The sequence below is a fragment of the Aythya ferina genome (assembly GCF_964211825.1).
Source record: "Aythya ferina genome assembly, chromosome: 20".
Classification (NCBI taxonomy): Eukaryota; Metazoa; Chordata; class Aves; order Anseriformes; family Anatidae; genus Aythya; species Aythya ferina.
The window spans coordinates 498,921-522,118 of NC_140318.1; the positions used below are offsets into that span (position 1 = coordinate 498,921).

General features: G+C 51.3%; 1 protein-coding gene across 1 annotated transcript in view; it reads right to left on the reverse strand.

Moving 5' to 3' along the window:
• Window positions 1-7,972, reverse strand: part of LMX1B (LIM homeobox transcription factor 1 beta) — a 106,307-nt gene extending 98,335 nt beyond the window's left edge. The window contains exons 1-2 of the mRNA XM_084494115.1: window positions 7,513-7,972; window positions 6,947-7,133 (exon numbers count right to left, since the gene is read on the reverse strand). Of these exons, the coding sequence (XP_084350241.1) occupies window positions 6,947-7,133; window positions 7,513-7,651 (326 nt within the window). The 5' untranslated portion in view covers window positions 7,652-7,972. The remainder of the gene's footprint in view (window positions 1-6,946; window positions 7,134-7,512) is intronic.
• Between the last annotated feature and the right edge of the window lie 15,226 nt (window positions 7,973-23,198).

The window sequence follows — 23,198 nt, forward strand, 5'->3', positions numbered from 1 at the left end:
CCCTGCTCACTTGATATTTTTATCCAATTCAGTTAAAGAAAGGAAATTTGTGTTCTTAATTGCACTCATCTAAATCCATGGTAACTCCTCTAATTTCAGAATTTGGCTGCCAGTGGCTCAGCTGTCAAGGTTCACATGGCACTGTTACATACATCTAACCTTATTCTTTGTTTCAGAACTAATGTGGAGTTTTGATATTTTGTAATGAACAAGACACTGTCATTTCATTATGAGTCAATCTTTGCTTCCTGAGTAATGCAATCATCCACAAATCATGCCAAAAAAAAATCTTTCCACCACACTAAACCATCCAAGAGTAATATACGGCTTGTTTACCTTTACTGGAGATTACTGTACAATTCACTTCACAGTTTTATTTATTTACTTGCTTGCTTTCTTACCTTACTTGAGCAATAACGTGACTTATCATACAAGAAAAAATAATGCAGACAAAAAGAAGGCTTTATCCCTGCTTTTTTGTTTGTTTGTTTGTTTTTGTTGTTTGTTTGTTTGGTTGTTGTTTTTTTTTTCCTGCAAGTATGTCTTTTGACCTGAAACACCCTTTTTAAAAAATACTGTAACATTCTTTTCCATTTTGCTGGGGTTTAAAATTCAGTATTTTTGTGAATCTGAACATTATGCAATTTGTGAAATCTTGAAATATTACTATTATATTTACACACCACATTCTTCCAAAACTGACACAAAAACCAACAGCCCAAAAAGTATTGTGTAAACCAAACATAAAATGTACTCTTCGGCTCTTCAGCCTAACAATGATAAGAAAAATGAAGTATTTTACTAATCCTCTCTTCCCCCTCAAGTTACCCCACTGAGCATAAGTATTTTACTAATCCTGTCTTCCCCCCAAAATTACCCCACTGAGCATGTCAGCAGAAGTCTATGAGCTTCTTTGTGTATGGGTACTGGGGTGGGAGGTGTGTGTGTGTATGTCTCTGCGCCTAACTGCGTGTACACACTCAATTCACAATGCAGGACAGCAAGCATGTTTGTTTTTAAGTATGTATTTCATTATACCCACTGAAGGCCCCATCCTCTTTTCTTGTGCACTCTAATCTCCCACTGACTTGTACTGTGCGTATGTAGGGAACTCAGGCTCATGACTAATAATTTACTTTATCTGCTGCATTCTTCATTCCAGTAGAAGGAGATATTAAACAAAATGAAATCAATTCTTGTTTCAAGAACAGTAGGGAAGAAAAACAGATTTAGTATATATTTGAGTTTTGTGGATTTTGTCTGGAATGAAAAATAAAACTAACAGATACATTATGAAAAAATACTTTTTTTTTTCCCTGAAAATTTCTTCCCAACTATCTGATTAATTTAAGCAGGCTCTAACTGTTATTAAATATGCCCCAACTTTTAAAGATCACAAGAGCAGTAAGTGCTTTAAGACATATCGTGCTTTATAGGCTGCTCCACAACAGAGGCAAGGAAGATATACATTTAGAAGTGAAATACACTAATAACGTAATTGATCTAAGAAAATACATTATAATCCAGACATTTCATCATGATATATTACTAATAGTTGAAAAGGTGTAATGTATGCCTTTGAACTAGCTTAAAATGTTAGGCCAACAAATAATAGATGTGATTTCTTAGCAGAATACAAAATACTCCTGTTTATTATATATTTTAGTGAAGAAATTTTCACAGTGTGTATCACGTTTATTATTTCTTCTAAGGATGGAAGTTAGATATTATAAATTATCCTCTTATTAATCTAATTGCATATTGCCTATGTTGCAAAAAGTTCTTCCCTATCATTTTCTACCATGGATAAGTACAATTTATATATAACTGTTGTAATTATTTTGTCCAGTAAGTTTACCATGATTGTTGAAGGAAACCAAAATATATCCCCAAATTCTTAAAACATATTCCACTCCATATCTCTGCTACTATTTATTCAGCCTAACTTCTAACCAAACTCCGTTCTCTTTGCTGGCTCTGTTGGTCCAGTGCCATTTCAAAACTTGTGCAGTTATCTCCTCTGCAACCTCTTCTACGTGCTGCAAGGAGATGAATTCCTGCTGACACAGGGGGGACTTGAGGGGGTTCTGCCCAATCTCTGGCTATTCTGCTGATGTTATCTGCAGAAATAAGTTACATTTCTGTAACACTCCTGCTTTTGGAATTGTTTTGAGGTGCTAGTAAAGCCTGATCTTACAAAGACATTTTAATTGGGCTGATACGTCTGATAATGCAGGAACATTTGGTTTTTCAGAAAAAAAAATGCCAGAGTATTTCAGACACTTTTAAAAGCATTTTTAGTGGATGACATAACTTTAATCATTACTCTATGTCCTGGGTATGTGCTTGTGCTACTCTTCATTGCTAAGTTTCAATCAGTTTTATGCTATTTCCTAATGACACATTCACAAGGACTAGAGACAGTCTAATACAAGACGAAAATGGAGTGGACTGGGACACCACTGCTCTGCAAAATTTTACCGAATTCAGATGATGAACAATTGTACTGATGAACATAACAATAAATCTGGTGTTCCTCAGTTTAAAAAATATGTAAAACTGAAAACAAATAAAATCTTCCTGTTAGTAAATAGTATTACCCATTCTGCGTGTAGCAGAATCTGAGAGCTCAAGTCACCTCTTGTACCACGAATTCTGCCTACATTCCACAGCCTGCTCTCATGACAGAAATGCTCACTCTCTCTCTCTGGAAGAAAAATAACATTCATGAAAATTAGAGACATTTACTAATAGGAAGCTTTTATATTTTGAATATAAAATGCAAAAGAACTGGGAAACATAAGTCTCAGTATTACACTCGTGATAGAATTTCCAGAATCTAGAGAGATTAACATTTACACACAGCAAAGAAGTTCCACAGCATTTTGTTTCCTTTCTGTTAGGTACATGCTGCTCCATGCTGATTTTACATAAAAAGTAAGTAGAGTCACAGCCAAGAAAGGACCGAAAGATGAAGAACAGTATCAATATGTACCAGAAATACATGGAAAGTACTTTTATTAATAGCATCCAACAATGACGCTAAAACAATGCCTGACACATCTTGAAGAATCTAACAAAAATCTAAATATTTCTCTTTCTTACCCTGGGCAAAAATTAAAATGCATAGATGAAAAATTATGAAATATGAATTGTGATTGTTACCCTATTCCTTGAATAAATGACCCCCTCCACAGCCTTTATTTTCAATGCTAGAAAAATATGGAACTTTCTAGAAATTGTATTTATTACTTACATACGTAAAAACGTAATCTGAAGTAATTATTATTCATATAATTTATATTTTTAAATATCATCAATAACTAGAGAAAATCATTATGTAACACTCAGTAGTGAGACAAAAACAAAGCAGAAAAGCATAATCACACACACCAAAAAAAAAAAAAAAAAAAAGAAATGAAAATGAAAAAGATATGTAATATTTCTAATTACTAATGCCTTGTAGCATGAAGCAGTGTTATGAGAGATACAATAAATAAATTAATTTAAGCAAATAACCTGAAAGTAACTACTGCCAAACACCTCTTTGAGAAACATTCACTCTGAAGGCTTCACTTTATCAGAAAGAAAACTTCTTTTTTAGAAAAAAAAGTGCGTGTGAGGTTCCAAATGTGCAACAATACTGCAATTTGGCAAAGCTCTCATTAAAATCAAAGAGATTCTGTTTGATGCAGGCTTGCAAAAGTCAGCTTTCCTGGTGCCATTGTACTTCTCTGTATTTTTCCTTAAAAGCCTTGCAATCAAATGTACAGTGACCCTCAAAATATTACATCTCAGCAAAATAAATACTTCACGTAAAATCAAAAGATCAGTATGTACTCATGAAAAAAAAAAAAAAAAAAAAAAAAAAAGTTGAATTGCATTCTGTAAGAGGAGTGTAAAATTCATGCATAGCGTAGAGGCTGGTCCCACAATAAACCAATGATATTTTTGTAATAAATTACATTTATCAGGCACCTCTGACTACTTCAAACCATGCTTGGGCCACTAATCCACCTCCCCCAGGATTTATTCTAACATTCCAAGCATAGGGGTAGCTTCAAATAGCCAGCATTTTTATTAGGGAAAAAAAAATGTTTTTACCCTCCCCCCATAATGTGAAATGCCCTCATCCAAGGATGGGCAGTAATCATTCCTGACCCAGTGAAAGGTTTAAGGTCTGATATCTGACCCATCAGAAGCTTGCTTTCATTAGAAAGACGAGACATCAGTTTTCCAAAGATATACACACAGCACTTGATTATAGTCCTGGGAGTTCTGGAGAAATCTGACCTTTAAATTACATTACTACATACAGAAAAATCTATTTAAAGCTAATTTCAGTAACTAAGATATTTAAGTAATCTCTATTCTCCCTCTTATTTTATTTTCTAGAGATCTGTAAATAGGATTCAGGATAACAGAAAGCACCTGATTTTACTGATATTGTCTTCTTCTGTACTGGTACTGTTTCACCTCTGCACTCCAAAGCACATTTGCCTAGCACATAGGTGTTATACATCATGGTACGCTACAGTCTTGGATGACGGTTGTACTAGCATGCTGGAGATGACTTGCACGATTTGCTCCTGGCTTCACTCCTTCCTCCACACTCTTACCGATAAAACTCATCATCTGCATCGTACAGCCCGTGAAAATAGTTTTCATGTCTTTATAGATATTTCTATACTTTAGCTATCATAAAAGAATGTTTCTCTAAGCCTAAAACATTACAGACAGGGAAAGCATGCAAACAGTTTCAGCATAGTTTCACGTTTGCTCTTTTGGGCTAATAAAATTTCAGAGAAAACAAATTTTGATTTACCATGTCTCCCCTCCCCTTTCCATGAGCAACTTCTGCTGTCAGTCCTTAGGGGCACACACAGCAGGCTATCATGTAATGTCACACTAGGTGCTGGGATTCAACAAAGGCTAACATGTTGATATCTTTTTATTGCTCGTCAGCCTGGTTACCCCATTTCCCCCTATACAATGGGACACTTTTGATAATATGGAAATTTCTGAACCAGTTACATTTCTATTTTCAGTCAGTAACTTTTTTTTTTTTTTTTTTTTTACAAAGCAGTACTCTATTATCTTGCTTTTTAACTCACAAAATAGTGTCCTTTATTTTACAGAAACTAAAGATAGGACCAAAGTGGTACATTTGTTTATAATAAACATAAATAATTACATTGCCAAATAATGCTTTTCTAGGTAGCCTAAATGCTATTTTAAATTCTTTCTTAATTAACAAAAATATCAAAGGTAATACTACCTACACTGGCAAAACTTTTTCATCGACCTACCACTCTAGCTAGTCGGCTGTATTTCATTTTGTGTAGAAGTAAAAGACAAAGTATGTGAAGGTTCTTCCCAAATACAAGCAAGAGAAAATACAAATATCATTAAAATCTCAGTCCCCACAAGGGCAGGACTGCAGCAAACTAGCTGAGGCAAACTCTGGTCTACTTTCATGTGAAGTACCCAGGACTGTGGAAGATTCTTTAATAGCTTGCTGGTAAGGGCTGCAGTATGAAATAACACGTTTTGTTGTAATTCCTAAACAGGGGGACATTTATCTAGGCCATTTATACAAGAGTTATAACCTTAACAATATTTATACTCAGCATGTCATGTTAGCATTTACTACCAGTTTCCATGGAGATGGATTTTCATGCTGTAGCTATGAAATGCACATTGTTGCCACTAAGCCACTTCAGGCCTTTCTGGAAGCCTGCTGAATGCCTGACAAAAGTTGATGCAAACCAATAGTTGTTGTTCTTTGTTTGTTGCCAGACTTCTAGCAGAGCCATATTATGTCCTAGTGATTGAAGTGCCCATGTTCGCCCCCCTCCCGGCACAAAAAGGATCCTCAATTTCGGTGACAAGCATGAAGTGGGCTTCTGCAGGAGAGGACAAACGCCACGCAGGGCCGGAGCTCTGTCTCCGCACAAGGACACGGCGCGGCGGGGGGCCGCTTTCCCGACAAAGCCTGACATTTGGGGGATAAAGTGTAAATAAAATAAAGCGCGGCGAGCGCCCGGCCGCGGGAGGAAAGAGTCAGCGCCGCGCTCGCTCTGCCGTGGAGGCTCGGCCGGCGCCAGACCCTGCGGCCAGGACCCGCGGGCACGGCCGCCCGCGTGCCCTCCGCGCCCCGACAGCGGCTCGGCAGCCGGCGACGGGCGCCCCGCGCCCGGTCCCGCCCCGACGGGTGCGCCCCGACGGCCCCGACGAGCCCCGCGCGGGGACCCCGGCGCTCACCGCCCGCTCGGGGCGCCGCGCCGCCGGGCTCCCTGCGCGGCGCCGGGCGCGGCCGGCACTAACCGCGGGCCGGCCGCCGGGGCTGGCCCCGCGCAGCTCCGGGGCGCCGGCGAGACGGGGCTCGACCCCGGGCGGACGGGCCCTGCGGTGCCTCCGCAGCCCAGGTGGCGACAGCTCCGGCGGGCCGGGCCGGGCCGCGCCGCGCCGAGCCGAGCCGCCGCCGCCCCCCTCCGACGGCACCGCAGGACCCCGGACCGCAACGGGTCCAAGCGCTGCGAAGCCCGCGGCGGGCAGCTCCCCCTTCGGAAGGACATTTTGGCTCAACGCTCGTTGAGCGCCGCTCGCTGCAACGTTAATTTCCAGGCGGCCGCTCCGCCTCGGCGCCAGGGTCCCCGCTAGCCGGGGCCGCCACCCACAGCAGCCCCGGGCCCGCGGCACGGGCGCTGCCCCCCGTCCCTGAGGGGCTCTGGGCGTTCGCACGGTCGCGGTGGGAAGCTGCCAAAGGCGGCCCGCTCAGAAACACGCTCCGAGTCTCGCAGCGTGCCTCCGAGGCGGGCCGGGCCACGCTGCCAGGGCTTCGGTCGCCGCCGGCGGGCACCGCGGGGCAGAGCCGGGCCCTGCCAAGCCGGGCCGGGCCGAGCTGAGCCGGGCCAGGCCGGCGGGACGCACGGAGTGTTCTTACTGTTGGTAGTCCTGTTTGCAGTAGAGCTTTCGGTCCCGGAAGTAGCAGCTGGTGGTGAGGGCTTGCTGACACACCGCGCACTGCAAACACTCTTCGTGCCAGGAGGACTCGTTCACCCTCATCAGAAACCGATCCGAGATGGGCCTCTGGCAGCCTTCGCACACGGCCTGGTGCTGGCAGTCTGACCCTGGGAACGGCAAAGAGCAGCGTGAAGCGGCGGGACGGGCCCGCGCCTCCCCGGCCCCGCGCCGCTCTCCCACCCGGCCCCGGCCCCGGTCCCGGCCCCGACCCCGGCCCCGCCGCGGCGCCCGGAATCGGGCAGCGGCGGGCAGCGCAGTTCGGCCGGCCTCGGACGTCGGCAGGGGCAAGCGAGGCCGTCTCCAGGTCTGCGCCCCACAAGTGTCAGTTAGAGAGTTCCGCGCCCGCCTGCAGCCCGGGGCGAGGCTGCTCAGCCCGCAGCCAGCCGGGCTCGGGCTCCGTCAGAGCGCAGCCCCGGGCACCGAGCGGAGCCAGGGGAGCAGCAGGGTTTGCTTTTTGGCATAGCCGAGAAACGAGCAGCAACTCACCCAGTAACACTCCTAACGTGGCCGGACCCGAGCGCAGAGGGTGATCTTCCATTTTAATACCGTCCAGCATCTTTGAGCAGTCCGACTGGCCCCGCGTAAAGCACCTTTCCAAGGACTCGGGACCTGTTGCAATATCCATGGGGCAGGCGGCGGCGCTGCCCGGCGCTCCGGGGCGGCTGGGGGAGACGGGCTGCCGGGCGGCGGGGCCGGCTCAGCCCCGCGTCTGGCCGAGCTCTGGGACACTCTGTTGCTGGGAGGAGGGAGTCGCTTTTATTTTTATCTGGGAGACATGAGGAGCGTTTCCTGCCTGAACTTCCAGAGACGGGGGGCAGAGGAAGGAGCCGGCGCCGCTGCCCATGGGGGCAGCCCGTGCTACACAGGCGCGCACATGCTCCGCACACGGCGCAGGGCAGCCCGCGTTGTCACCTGCTCGCCGGGAGCGCCGGAGCCCCACGCCCTCCGCGGAGGGCCCTCCCGGGGCCGGGGCCGGGGCCGGGCGGAGCGGCGCGGCGGGGCCGGGCGGGGCGGCGGGGCTTCCCCGGCGCTCCGCAGCCCATGTGCCATGCGGCGTCCCGAGGAGCCGCGCCGTTTAGAGAAGGGGCCGCGGCGGAGGAACACACCCCCCGGCGCCTCACCCCTCCTCAAACTTGCTGACATTTGAACTCCATTGGTGCGCGCCGTATCGCTGCGCCGCGGTGATCCGTCTCCTCGACGTCAAATAGTGCCCTGGCCCCGGCGGGCCCCCGCAGCCCCCGAAGCGCGGCGGCGCCCGAGGCGCGGGGCGGGCGGCCTCCGCGCACCCCCGGGGCGGCTCGGGGCGGCCGCGGGGCGCGCAGGCAGCGCGCGGGGCCGGGGCGCGCCGCCGGGGGCCCGGGCCTGGGGCCGGGGCCGGGACCGGGACTCGGGCGAGCGGCCGGGAGAAGAGAGCGCGGCCGCCGAGAAGCGGCCCCGAGCGGCGCCCCGAGCCCCCGCCGGGCTCCGCTCCGGCCAGGCGGCGGCCGACAGCCGGCAGCTCGGCCCGACGGCAGCTCCTGGCTCCTGCCCCGGGGTACGTAGCTGCGCCCCCGGCCCCGCGGCGCGGGCGGCCCGCCGGCCAGGGGCTCGGGCAGGTGGCGGCGGGGCCCGGGCGGCCGCGGGCAGCCCTCGGGCGAGAGCCGCCGGGTGGCGGGGCCGCGCCTTTGTCCCCGCCGGCACCTGGCGAGGACGGGGCAGGGGCGCGGGGCCGCGCCGTTAACACCCGTCGCTGCCGGCCGGCTCCGCTACAGCGTGGGGCTGGGGCCCTGCGCCCCGGCTGCCCGCGGAGTGGCCCGGTGGCCGGCGCGGCGCGGGGCCGGGTGGCCGCCGCAGGGCTACCGGGCGGCGCCCCGCGGGGCTCGGCATGCGGGCGCGGAGGGCCCGGCCCGGCCCGGCCCGAGGGAGCGCCCGGTGACTCCGCTCCTTTCCGCAGGGCCGTCGCCCGGACCGAGGGCGGCGGGACCGTCCCGCGGCGGTGCCCGGGAACGCTCAGCGCGCACGGGAGCGCTGTGCCCGCACGTACTGTGTAAATACCGTTTAACGCGACTGGTTGCAGAGAGCTTTGGATGTGCTGTACTGTTTCGTTCTCTTAAATGCAAAAGTATTTGAACGCGTATATGCTCTGTTTATATATATAATTGCATATTTGCACGCAATATGCATGTGCAAATAATAATAAATTAAAAAAAAAAGCATATTTTAATTTACTGCGCTCTTCTATTCTTTTTTGTTCAGAAAGAGACATATAAGAAAATCGATACCCACCGATCTCTGTATGCTAGAGAGAGAATTCCTGAAATACCGTGTTTGGGGCTTTCCTTTCGTTTTTGCTTTTCTGCTGATACCGTTAAAATTTTAAATCTAAAGAAATAAAAGTCTGGAAAGGATTCAGTTCCAGGTTTCTTAATGTGACCCGTGATATGCTGTGACCCTGCTGAAGGAAGACAGTTTATTTTGTAATGCTCCCAAAATATTGATATTTAATAAGCAGGACAAGTGTTAACTTGAATTACTTAATACTATTTTTTTTTTTCTGGGTCTTAAGGCAAAGCCTTCTTTCTCTTCGTACAGAAACATCTCTGAATGAAATTCATGATTATGTTTTAGTCAAATATTTTGGAAAGGGTTATAAGTAGTAGAGCTTATTTGATTTTTGTTCGGGACAATACAAATCTGAAAACCTTTGTAGCTAATACCGAAAAAATAATATATGATTATTTAATTCTGAGATCAAGATAAAAGCTGCTTAGATTTCAGAGTTCAATCAGCAGAGAAAAAAAGCTTCTCGTTTACATTAATTTTTTATGTTCCCTTCCTATTTTCGTGTAAGTATTCAGTTTTCTCCATCACACAACGGCTATGTTAAACTGTGTTTGACAATTGCGAGGAAAATGGGAGTCCCTCTGTCCTCTCCGCAATAGTTTTTGTAACTTCAAATTTAAAAAAAAAAAAAAAAAAAGCAATCTTCTGCGGCGGGACCGTTGAGAGAGGAACGGGAACCCTCCCAAACTCGCACCCACAGCAATAATTCAATCTTTGTTCGTGGGCTTTTAGTCACAAATATCACACCAAAGATTTGTTACTTCTTGCCATGTGTGTGTACGAACACTGCACCGGATAATTGTTATCCCTGCCTGTTACCCCGAGAACAATTCGATGAGGTGTTATATTCGGTTTATAAAGTGCTTTTAACGAAAAACAAAATACAATTAAAACACCCACGCGCAAAACCATCACAGAAATAAAACATAACCAAGCCTGACACAACCCCTCCTCCCCGTGGCTTGGTTCTAATTCCGTATTTATTTGCAAGACAAATCTTTTTGTTTTGAGGTGTTTTGTTTTAATTTTGAGAGTTGAGCAACCAGTCACCCTTCTGTATTTCCTAAACAAGGCAGGGAAGAATAGGGTATAGGAGTAAATAACGCTGGTTTGAATCCACCTAAGGAACCTTCGTGGCTGCTGCAGTTATGCGCGTGGGTTCGCACAGCTCCTGCGGCCGAGGATGAAGCAGCGACCGCCCGCGTGGGAGCGGCGCTCCCGTCTGCTTCCCTCGTCGTCGGCACTGCTTAGGCGCGTGCACGCGTGTGCCCGAGCGCCGGGGAGCCCGGGGGGGGGCTCGGCCGTGGGTGCGCGGCGATACCCTCTCCCCGCGAGTGTGCAGATGTGTGCGTGAGACCCGCCGTGCTCCGCGCTGCGTGTGCGTGCTCGGGACGGCGAGGGGCCCCGGTCTGAACGAAAGAGAGGAAGGAGAGGAAACAGAGGAAGGAGAAGAAGGAGAGAACTTCTCTGTTTTCTCTGCGTGAGCGTGTAGCCCCTGGTCGGGTGTGTGTGTCTCCGCATCCTGGCTGCGTGCATGTGGGTGCAGCCCCGTCTGTGCCCGTACTTTTTTCTGCATTCCCGGGGGGTGCGTGCGGGCCGCCCCGCCAGGCCCAGCGCGACGTTCCCCGAGGTGCGTGCGTGCGGTCCGTCGGGGCGCGGGACGCGCAGCGGCCGCTGCCCCTGGAGCCGTGTCCACAACCCGCGGGGTTGCGGAGGGAGCTCCGCAGGGTGCGGACTTTGCCGAGCCACTGCGGAGCGTGCCGCCTGGCCGCGCGGCCTGAACTCCGGCTGCGGGAGGGCTCCCCGGTCCGCTGGAGACGGCGACCGCTCTGCGACCGCGGCCCGGCTCGGCCCGGCCCGGCCCGGCCCGGCTCGGCTCGGCTCGGTTGCTCAGGGCGGCCTCGGGCGCAGCCTGCCCCCTGCCGGCGCGCGGCGGCACGGCCGGGGCGAGCCGCGGGCGGTGCGGGGCCGGGCCGAGAGCGGGCCGGGGTCAGCCGGGGCGAGGCGAGCCCGGGAAGCCCGGGACCGGCGAGCGCAGGGCCCGGGGGCGGCCCCGCGGGGAGGCGGCGGCCGCGCTGCTCACCCCCGGCCGGTGCGGAGCAGCCTCTCGTCGGACCGGGCGCGTGGGCCCGGGCGCAGCGGCCACCGGCCCCGTCTGCTGCGATGCGGACGCGGGACATGGGGGGATTGGGGTGCCGCGGGGCTGCACTAGGTGCCGTCGGCTCCGTCTCACTTTGTCCTGTTTCTCTGTCCACAGCTGTACTCCGCGACTCGCTGCTCCGCGGAACCACGGCCTTTGCCGCTCGCAGGCGGCCGACTCCGAACCGTCGGTGCCCGGAGACCGTCCCGCGGCGCGGGCGGGCGGTGCTGAGGGAACCCGGCCCTGCTCGTGGCGCACCGGCCCGGCCGCACGGCGGGCAGGCACAGCTCGGGGCGGGCGCACCGGGGGCGCATCGGTGCAGGAGAACCGCGGAGCCCTTCCCCGAGCAGCGGCCACTCCCCAGAAGGGCTCTGCAGCCCGCGGCTCAGCCCGACGGAGCGCCCGGGGCGCCACCCCGCCGTTCGGTGCTTCTTCCCCGACGGCCTTAGCCCCCGGGCCGGCTCCGCAGGCCGCCGACGGGTCTGGGTCGTCTTGAGGGGACACTTGCAGCGTCCAGCGTCGCCGGAACGGGAGCCGCAGCGGAGCGGCTCCTCAGCCCGGGAAGAGTGCATGTCGGGTGCGCTCGGCGATGAGTGATGCAGCCCGCTCTCCCTCTCTCGAAAGAATAAATGTAAGCGAGCTGCAAAGTGTAGTTACTAATAACAATAACAATAAATTACCGTGCTGTTGCTCGATAGCACAAACAAACGATCGCCGTGAACCACGCGGTGCCTTCCCGCGCCTCGCAGCCGCCCCTCCCCGGGGACCGGCCTGTCCCCAGCGGGCAGCTGGCGGGGACGGCCCGCCAAGGCCGATGGAGCTCGGCCCGCAGCGGGTGGGGGCTTCGCTCTGGCCCCGGGGAGGGACCCTTCTCGCCCGGCAGCCTCGTGGAACAGGTGACCGGTCAGCGACGAGGCCGGAGCAGTGCTAGGGAGCAGGGCCGGTGCCCAGGTGGCCCGGGGTGTAGCCGGCGGGTGGGTGGGTGGGTAGGTGGGTGGGTGGCCTGGAGCTGGCACGGGCCCGCTCCCCGGGCCTGCAGTGATCGGTGCCGGCGCAGCCTTTCAAAGGGCCCGACCCCTCCGAGGGAGCCCCGGGAACCCCCGCGCCGTCTCGGCGAGAGCGGGCCGGCAGGCCGCGGTCGAAGGCTGTTCTCTGTGGAAGGCGGCGAGCAGCGAGCCGGTATTTTAATTAAGCAGGGTCTCTTTGATATATGCAGCCTGATGCTATCTCTGTGCGCTGTTCCCTTCACGGCAGCTTTTGGGTAGGAAAATTGCTGAGAAAGCTGGATCACATGGACTGTCTGAGCTGCTCAGAGCAGCGCCAGAAAGCCCCGGGGAAGTCAGCGGGTGCGTGTGTGAATGTGCGCGGCGCGCTGGGAGTTCCAGCTCTGCTGTGGTGCGGTGCGCGCTGTGTACATTTTCGGGGGGCCTGGAGGAACTATAGTCAATTTACCATGATTAAAGGCACAAGCAAGGAGGCGCCACACATTTGCATGTGCCTTCATCTTTTTTAAGTGGATTTTTGAGGGCAGTGCGGCAGACAGAGTTGGACTCCGCGTCCCCTCTCTGCCGGCGGAGCGCCTTGCCGTGCTGCCTGGTGGCGCGGCGGTCTCGGACCCTCCGCCCGCCCCTCGGGGCGAGGGCGCCGCGGACGGGCCTGGGCGCCGGGGCCCGTCGGGGCTGTACCGTCCCGGAGCGTTGCCGCTTCGCTGCCCGGTCTCTCACTCCGTCGCAGACACGGCCCCGCGGGAGGCGCCGAGCCAGGCCCCGCGCGCCTAGATCCGGCCCGGCGACAGGCGCGGCTCCGCGCTGTCCTCCCTCTCGCCGCGGGCCAGCGGCTCACCCGGCGCCGGGAGCTCCGGGACGGGCCGCGCCCTTCTGCGCCGTCCCGGGCGCCTCCGCACTCGCCTCGGCTCCAGCCCTCGAAGCCCTTCAGGCACCCGCGGCCGGCCGCGACCCGCGTTACCAGCGCAGTCGCATCCCTCGCCCCGGCCAAGGAGCTGCTCCCCGTACGGGCAGGCACCGCCTCACCCGAGCGCTGCCCGGCTCGCAGCAGCCGCGCTGCGGAGGGGCCGTGGTATCCGGCCCAGCAGACCCGCCGGGCAGGCGGCTCAGCCCCCGGGGCAGCGGCGGCGGACACTGGGCTCGGGTCCCAGCGAGGTTTCCCGATTCCCGTTCCGACTCGGATTAGACCGAACCGGTCCTCGGCCCCGGTCGAACCTCGCCCGCTCCGCTCCATCGACCTGCGCTCGCCCTCCTGGGCTCTCTGCGCGCCGGGAGCCGCGCTCGCGAGCTCGGGGAAGAGCTCGCGAGCGGCCGGGCCCGACGGGGCGGCCGGGCCAGGAGGAACCTCCGGCTGGCTGCGGCGTGGCGCGCACATGTGTCCCCGGCGGCGGCCCGGTGCCAGGTGCAGGGCTGGGGGCAGAGTTTACCGCCAGGTTCTGATGGCTCCCCGGGTTTCCCAGCCCGAGGGAGGGCGGGGGTTCTTTCCCCAGTTCAGGGCAAATACCTTCATTTCACTGGGAAATTTAACCTCTCCTTGGAGTTGGATCCATTATAGGGGTTTAATATCCGCTCTTTTACAGCTCAGTGTTGTAAAGGCAGCAGCCAGGTCTGTGAACTCTGACATGTGCACCCGCGGGGGGGTGGGGGGGCCTGCCGGCGCGGGGCGCGCCTGCGAGCGCAGCCTTTCATCTGCGGGGTCGCCGCACCGGCCCCGCCGGTCGGCAGCGGGAGGGGGCGGCGGTCGCTCCCCACCCGGGCTGCCAAGTCGGGCTCGAAGCGTCCGCACTCCCCCTCGGGGTCCACGGCGCAGTCCCAGGGGTTCTGCAGCCGCCGGCCACAAAGTGCCGGGGGTGTTGGCGTGGCCCATAGCTCCACTGGCCCCGTGGGAGCGAGTTGTGCCTGCGCGGCGGAGGCCGTGCCCAGCTCGATGGCCTCTCCCTCGGCGGGGGCACGGCAGGTGCCCCGGGCGCCCCAGGTAGCCGTGCCGCGCACCTAACCTGGCTGCCGGAGCTGCCTGTCTTGGTGTCTCTCCCTCTCAGAGGGATGCGCTCGGTAGCGACCGGTCATTTCCAGGGCAGCCGCCTCCACAGTCATAAAACGGGACCCGCTCCACAGAGCCGACCCTCCTGCAGAGGCGTGAATCGCACCGTACGTCCAGCAGGGTCTGTCGGAGGGACGGGAAGGGACGAGGGGACCCTGAATCTTCCGCTCATTCTCCCGCAAATCGGCAGGTGCGTGGGACCAGCCCGGGAGGGGGCACCGGGCCGACGCTGACCGCGGGGCCGGGCCGGGCCGTCGGGCCTTCACTCGGACGGGCGGGCGGTACCGCGGCAGCCGCGCCGGGAGCGCCCTGTGCCGGGGGGAGCGGCCGCGCCAGGCCGCCCGGGCTCGGCGCCCGCGGGGGCAGCCGCCGGGAGCAGCGGGTCGCACCGCCCGCCGCGCAGCGCTGCCGGCTCCCGGTACAGGAGGCTGGCCCGTGCCGCCTGCGCCACGGCTCGAGGCGGCACCGGGGGCTCCGCTGGCGTGCGGCAGTCCCGGGGGCGCGTATGCGGCTGCCGACGGCGGCGATGCTGCCCGCCGGGCGGGAGCGGGCTCCCGTTGGAGGGGCGGACTGAACTGCCCGTTCCTCGGCTTTGCGGACGCACCGCGGAATCACTTCTACACATGTAATCGAAAATCTAAATAAAACCCGATTTTCAGGGAAAAGAAAGATTCCAACAACGAGAAACCGTTTCCTGCTCTGGCTGGGCAGCCGCTCGCTTACGACCAACGTTTCTGGCTTACAGGAGCGCAGACCTCAGCCGCTCTCCTTGCTCCCCCGCAGCACCGAGCTCGGCGGAGCACGGGAACGACGGCGTCGTGCACCACCGAAGTCGGCTCCGCTGCCCGCCCGGGCTCCCGTGCTCCCGGGGCCTGGCCGCCGGGGCCTCGTCGGCCGGGCTGCGCCGCTGCCCTGCCGCACCGCTCGGCGCTCAGCCCGCCCCGCACGGCCCCAGACCGCGAGCACGGGGACCGAGCGGCCCGGCCCGCCGAGCCCGGGGCGCTTCTGCCGCCCGCCCGCAGCCCCGCCAGGTGCCGGCACCGCGCGCGAGCCGGGGGCGAGGGGGCGCGGCCCGGCCTTGCCTCGGGGCCGCGCAGACGCCGGCAGGACGCGTCCAGGAGCCCGGCCCGGCAGCGTCCCCGCAGCGCCGGGGCGATCGGGCCGGCCCCTCGGCTTCTTCTCTGCTCGGGAGCCCGCGGCCCGGCCGGTCCCGTCCCGGGCGCAGCGGGGGCGAGCGCCCACCTCCCGGGGGCGGGCGGGACGCCGAGCCCGGGCCGGGGGCACCCCCGAGCCGCCGGGAGCTCCGCGCCCACCGGTCGCCGCTCGCTTCCGAAGCTTGTCCCAGCGCTGCCGGAGCTGCGCCGGGCTCGACGGGGCTCCCCTTTTGCATGGCCACAACCGGCACTCCTGCACTGCTTGTTGCTCCTCACGGGGAGGAATGCAAAATGAAGACCGAACGTACGAAGAAGAAAGAGAGGGCTTTGTATATAAGATAGTATAACTTTCTACGCAAGTTATTAATAGCTACCAGAAAATATAAGTTGTAGGCAGTTGTGTTACATTATCTGGTCGGGCTTTTCTGCCATGGGTCTCCTGAACTAGCTTTGTAAATAGAAAATAATCACATGAAATGGGGAAATACCAGAAAGAGAGCAAATAAATAGTGCTGTTAACCTTGCCGGTCTGTGCACTCCCTTGAATAGCAAAGCCGAGAGCTCCTTTCTGGTTTATATTAGTGATTATTGCACTGTCATTAAAGAATGCAGGGGTGGAAATATTTGCTTCGGGACTCTAAGCACACACAGTACAGCAAGAGGGGAAGAAATCGTTGGTGTGTGTGTGCCACACAAAAAGAGGAGAAATGCCAAAACAAAAACCCAGAATAGCCAAAGGCAGGAGAACCTGCGTGGGGAAGACTCCGTTCCCTGCTCCACTGTGCAATCCCGAGTGCCGGCGGAGCTGCTCCCGCCTCTCTCCATTTCATATCCATTTTGCTTACAGGCTACTGCTTCCAAACTCCGTAACACACATCCGGCAGTTTGTCATGAAGAGCAGTTGCGTGATGTAATTCCACAACATGACATGTTCTCACCTGATGCCAACTGATCACTGTAAAGATGCACACGAAGCTGCAGGCTCTTCTGGCAGCATTTTCTTGTCCTCTCTCTTTCTCTTGCATGTCTCTGTTTATCGTTTATCTGACATGCTGGATGCTGGCAAGACAAGACTTGGAGCAGCCCTCGGAGGTCTTTATTAGAAGTCAGGGCTTCGATCAGCAAATACCAGCCCTATACTTTTTTTTTTTAAAAAAAAAAAAAAAAAAACAGCTGCCCTCACCGTATTCCTCAACTACGTTATCTGCTCATGGTTCTGTCCCTCTGAGGAGCCAGGAGGCATGGGAGAACACTTCCCCCACTTTCCCACCCCGCCGTTATTCATAAGCACAAAACTTACTATTTCTTGTTAGCTCAGAACGTAAGTGTATATAAACTCGTTTGGGATTGCTCTTCATTCAGTCAGCTGCCACTTCTCATGGTGTTGTCCTAAAAGAAATCAGCTAATCTCAAGGCTCAAAGGTTGTCACAAACAATAAACACTTTCAGCTTTAGCCTCATTTGGACAATGGCAGATGAGCCAATTTGACACTCCTCTTCGCACCACAGATTTGCTCCCCTAATTATTTCACCATTCTTACTCTTGGTCAGAGTAGAGGAACGCCTAGCGTCTGCATTATTTTTGGTAGAGAAACGGCTCTATTGTACACTCCAGTGTCCTGTAGCTCTGCACGTAGAAAATCAAGAACAATCAAAGGGCAACGGAGCTGGTTTGACTGCTCCCAGCCGAAGTGTCATTTTCCCTATTCCCCTAGAGATATCCTGGATATCTGTGGAGTTCAATATTTGTATAATACCTGGGGAGAAGAGGTATTCCCCAAGAACTGTCAGGTCATCTGATAAAAGTGTGGCAAAGCAGTCACATTTACTACAGATTTGGAGCACCCTTTCAACCTGGGTCAAAAGGGACTAAAAAGCAGTGAAGTGGAAGAGTGGACGGAGAACTTCAAAGTGATTTTCAATGTGATCTCAATGGACATGAATGCATTTGGTCACAGTCTCAATCACTTGAAAACCTGGGTGATACATGCCATCCCCTCCCCTACTTCTCCCCTCAAATGATGATCTTACACTTCTGAAGCAGTGACTTCGCTAGCATGAATTATGATTTGTTCAGTCACTTACCCACAGAGAGTTAATCCTCCCCCCTCACCCCCTACCCCCTTTCCTAAATCAGGATTTCCTTAATGCTAAGGGTTGAAGCCTGTCATATAAACCAGTAGATAAAGGTATTTACATTTCTGATTTGGGATGCAACATTATGATTAGAGCAACTGGGTTATTAAACTAAAGTGGAAAAATATGTTCGACAGGCCTAAGTGACCACCATATCTTTAGAAGACCTCAGTTCAGGAAAACATCCCAATCTAGCACAGCATTTCAGCCTGTACTTACATGTAAGAGCTATGCTGAGCATGGCAGGCTCAGAGAGAAGGTGGGGTGAAGGAAAGAGAGCCTTCCTCCTTGCTCACTCCCATGAGCTGCCTTTGCAGGCTTTTCCAGTCCCAGCTGTGCATATCTTCCAGCAGAAACTCACAATTTGCAGCAGCTCCCAAGAGCCCCGGCAGCAGTAGGAGAGCTGCCCTGTGTTGGGCAGGAGCCAAGCACAAGCTAGGCTCCTGCTCCTCAGTGCCTGCTGAGATAGGACCTCCCAGAACAAACAGCTAGGCTCACGTTCTTCAATATCAACAGCATGAGTGCCTGGGGTTTGATTTTTGCTAGTGTCAAGGAATAAACCCATTGGTCATAAAAATTAGTGTAAGACTGAGTGTATTGATGTGTAGTTATACTTTATATTACAGATTATAAGGTTACTCAGGAGACTAATGCAGTATATTAAAGGGACTCTCATGTCCCATTTTCCTCAGCTATGAAAGCTGGTGAAGTGACAGGATCCAGGGTTGTACACGTTTAGATTCATTCTTCTCTGAAATCACTCTATGTGATAAAGCAAGGAAAGCATCAGATACCAATTACATCATTTCAAAGTCATATTGCACACTTCCTTTTTTTTTTTTTTTTTTTTTTTTTTCCTTGCATCATTCATGCTTGAAATTATCCTTGACTTTGTGTGGAGTTGCAATCAAAGACTCTAAGAAAAGTGTGGTTAATTAGTAAAACAAGATAAAAAGAAGGTACTAAGATTCTGCTATTAAAATAGGAAGGGACAGTTGTAAAGCCTGTAACAGTTTGTATTTTCATGCTCAGTTTGCCAGAGAAGGTAGAAAGAAAAATTTGCACAACATTAACATGTCGTTGTGAACTCTTAGAGCATCTCTTGTTGCCAGAGAAGCCACTTCTCAGTGTGAAGCAACTGCTGTCATTTAAAAATATCTCTGGATCCAGCACCCAAGGACAGATAAGACACCAGAACCCCCATTATTTCTGGAGAGGATGAAAACTCTGCCATAGCCAGCTCCTGTTCAAGGACTGAACTCTCTGCAAAGAGGTAGAGGGAGGAGGGTATGACAAAGACAATCTGAAACTCTGAATTTAGGTGCTAGAAAAAGGCTGGGAAGAGGCAGATAACAGGAACCATGAAGATTGAAACATGTTACAAGTGGGGAGGAATTTTAAGGATAACATTTTGTTTCTTTTTGTCAGGTGAAAGACATGCAGAGCAGTTATTACTGATGTCCAAACAGAACTTTCAGTGCTGAGATGTACATCTGGAAACATCAAGTGTCCACCAGCAAGACTATACACTTCTAAAATATAATTACCTTGGAAAACTAGCATTTTAATTTCAATTACAATTGTTCTATGAGAGACAGATGTGAACTGTTAAAATGTTTATAACATGGTTTAATAGTAAAAAAAAATACAAATATTAATGAAATGCATTTCACTGATGGGATTTGATTGACATGCTGTATTAATTACAGGCCTTTCACCTCTGAAACTGCTGTTCTAATCCTGTTGGTGCTCAGGGAAAACAATTTAAAACTTGTTTATATATTCTAAAATGATATAGGCATCTTGGAGAAAAAGGACTGAATTACAGCATTGGTTTCACTATAGAGAAATACTGTAAAAGGAACATCTGCCAACATATACATTCCAGGCATCCTACAATCCCAATACACCTGGAGTATCTACAGAGACTAGTACATGCAAATAATATCTATCAGACTCTTAACTTGGAGTGCAAATGAAAATGGCAAGAAAGTTTCTCTAGCACCATCCGGCCAAGACCTGCAGATCATCTTCTCTCTACCAGCAGGTGGAGACAAGAACATTAGAGCATTCAAAAATCAATGAAAGGAATTTGATTTCCATATCACTAAGCCAATGTGTTAAAAGCACATCATTTATCTTTAAGATCACCACAAGAGTGGTTTAGAGGCATAGGATTTTAAACCTTTTTTTTTTTTTTTTTTTTTTTTTTTTTTTCCTTTTTTCAGCCAGAAGTAGTAAGAACTTTCTTAACCTCTAGGGTAAAACATTAATTCAGCTTTTGTGAGCTTCTTTGCTGGGCATTCCACATGGAGTTAGTGCAGACCGAAAGAGAAGTGGGCGGACAGCCCCTGACCATGGAGCCAGAGCAAACATTAGCATTTGCACTCAAGGGACGGTCTCTGACTGTGCAACCCAAGTCACTCCTGGCTTTAGCAGAGACGCTCTGTCTGCTTCCAGCCTTGGGTACATCATATCCTTGTGCATCCACAAGCAGGGAAACAGCAATGTTCTCTCTCCTGTCTATACCTTGGAAGAGTACATACTGCTGTGCCATGCTCTGTGCAGCATCCGCATCTGGCAGACCACTGGAGGGAACAGCTGAAGGAGACTACTAAGGGGAGAGTATTTTAACCCTTTCCATAGGTAGGAAATTGAAATAGTGAATAAGCCATTTATTTAGAGCCCAGAGACTTCAAGTGCACATGAGTTCTTTGGCTCTTAAGCTTTGACCAAGCTGACATTAGACCACAATACACAAAAGAAAACCACAGAATGAACAAGCACTACCAATCAGCAAAAATGAGAGGCATTACGAGCAGCCTAAATCCTGCAGTAACCCCCCCCCCTTCTGCCCTCCCCCCCCAGACTTAAGCACTTTCCCTACTTGCACAGGGGATTGCATCTTATGTAATGGAGACTTGCACACAGAGCGGGTGGCTCATGATCAGAACTAACCACTGAGAAAGCCCTGTGGAACCTGAAGCCATCAGCATAACCCATAGCCCAATTTAATTAAACAAACACTATTTGTTTGTAGATGACAAGGATGTGTTTTTTTCTGTAGTACAAACACTAACATTTAAAATACCATAATGTAGTAAATAACTTAGCCCCTATCACAAAATGGAAGTGAGAAAAACAAAAACATAATGGGATAATATTTTTAACCATAAAACCTATTTTACTCTATTCTATACATTCTATGGCAGGGTATTTTATGTGATTTGGATACAACTCTGCTAGCACATTAAAGTTTATTGGCCTTGAAAAAAATGGATGCATCACTGATGATAGAGACTTGGTGTTATACTGTCAATACGCATTTTATGTGATGTCTGTCTTAAATACAATTCAGACCTTTGGACTCTGTACAGAGTTGGACTTCAGCCTTTTCCTGTAATTATTTGGTGTCTTGTTAACATTTTATGGGCATGTCTGTTTAAATAAACTTATTTGATGTGCATTTATTTTGGCTGTGGCCTGGTGTATAGGATGGATGTGCTTCTCTTTGTCTTTTAAAAGAAATCAAAGTAAAGCTGAACAATGGAACTGCAAGGGAAATAAATTTAAATATGGTGTTTGTTTCATTTAACAACAATACAATACAGTTAAAATGAAATGGACCTGACAACATTATTTATGAGGATGTAATTATCCAAATGTTCTACACTTAGCATATAAATATTACAACTGTAAAGCATCTTTTCTTTTTTTTTTCCTCCCCAGTTACATTGAATGAATGTTACATTTGAGCACAACAGGCACGATTTATTTGCAGTAATGGACTGTGAAAAAAGCTGAAATTTTAGAGGGCTTTTCTGCCCTTCTACTCTATTTTTATGTGTCTTCTGAATACTTTTGGAAGAAATAGAGTATTTTTGTGTGCACCCTATGTGCATTAAGGGAGATTATTTGTTTCAGCAATTGGCTCCAGCATGCAGAAAAGAGAACCCACGAAGAGCAAGCCACTCACCTCTCTGCAACCACCTGTGCTGATGCTTATACCCTCAGCTCTTTCCAGGGAACCTGAAAAGGGAAAGAACATGTGGGTTCCTCCCTTGGCATTACTCTTCCATCACCAGAATACACAGAAACAAAGAGCCCAATAGATTGAGTTAGGTTCTGTTTTAAAAACTCATTTAACTATATAAACTGCATTTTCCAAAGCCTCATTAAATCATCTGCTGGTACCACTGATCATATACTAATGATGTAAAAGTATGTTCTATGGTAATTATGACATACGGGCCAGCCTTTGCCCTCAAGATTCCAAGATATGAAGTGGTGCTGACCTTATCACATACAAGTCAGGCTCAGGAAGGGAGGAAGGGCAGAGAAAGCTCAGAACATTATTTGCTTTCCCTATTCTTTACACAGAAAGGCTCCTAATAAGATTTTAAATTTCAGATACTGAAAATAAAACAAATACAGAAACAAGAAAACCATACTAAATTACACCTTGCCTTTCTTTATTACCATATAACATTCACAAGGACTTAGAAATATACAGAGAGATGTTTGCTGACCACTAAAAACCAGCAACTTCCAAAACGAACAGCATCTACATAAGCAAGCAACATTCAACAAAAGCTAGAAATAATTAGATACATTAAACAAAGAAATAGTCTCTGTTTCTTTGAATTGCAGGGAGGATTTAACACTATCTCCTTTATCACTTCAGTGCCAGTAACAATACCTTTAACAAACGGCTGTGAGCTGCTCAGAGGCTTGCAAATACTGATGGTCCTTTTCTCTGCTCCCTAACAGCACTCTGCCCTGCCATCCTTGTTTCACAAGGGGCAATTGTTCCTGTTTTTTTTTGATGAGATCTCACCCAAGCACACCAGACCCAACTCTGCAGAGCTGTGCCAGCAGCATCCGTCAGTGAGTGAAAGGGACTGGGCCCTTCTGGGGCACTTCCTTCTTAATGAGGTGCAACTGAGAACTGAGCAAGAGAACTCATGTAAACCATCAATTAATTCAGTAAACACACCGCATAGAAAACAGATTTCTGTGAGAAATTCTGTTTGTTTGGCTGTTGTGATTTTGTTTGTTTGTTTTTCCCAGGTTTTCCATTTCTCTAAGTAAGGATTTTTATTTCTACAAACATGGAGACACATTGATGCAAGCAGAGTGGTACATATTGTAAAATATGCCTTGGTCAAAACATTGTCATTCTAACATCTTTCTCAATGAACTAGATTGATAGTCAATGTGGACATGGCTTTTCATTTTAGTATAACAGGTACTTACGTATTGTGTACTCATTGTGCAGAAAAGACCTCAGAAAGGAAATTCCGCTGTTTTTCAAGCAATTATGATCCTTTCTCTCCACAGACTACTACTGTCATATTGTAGCAGAAAGAAGCAAA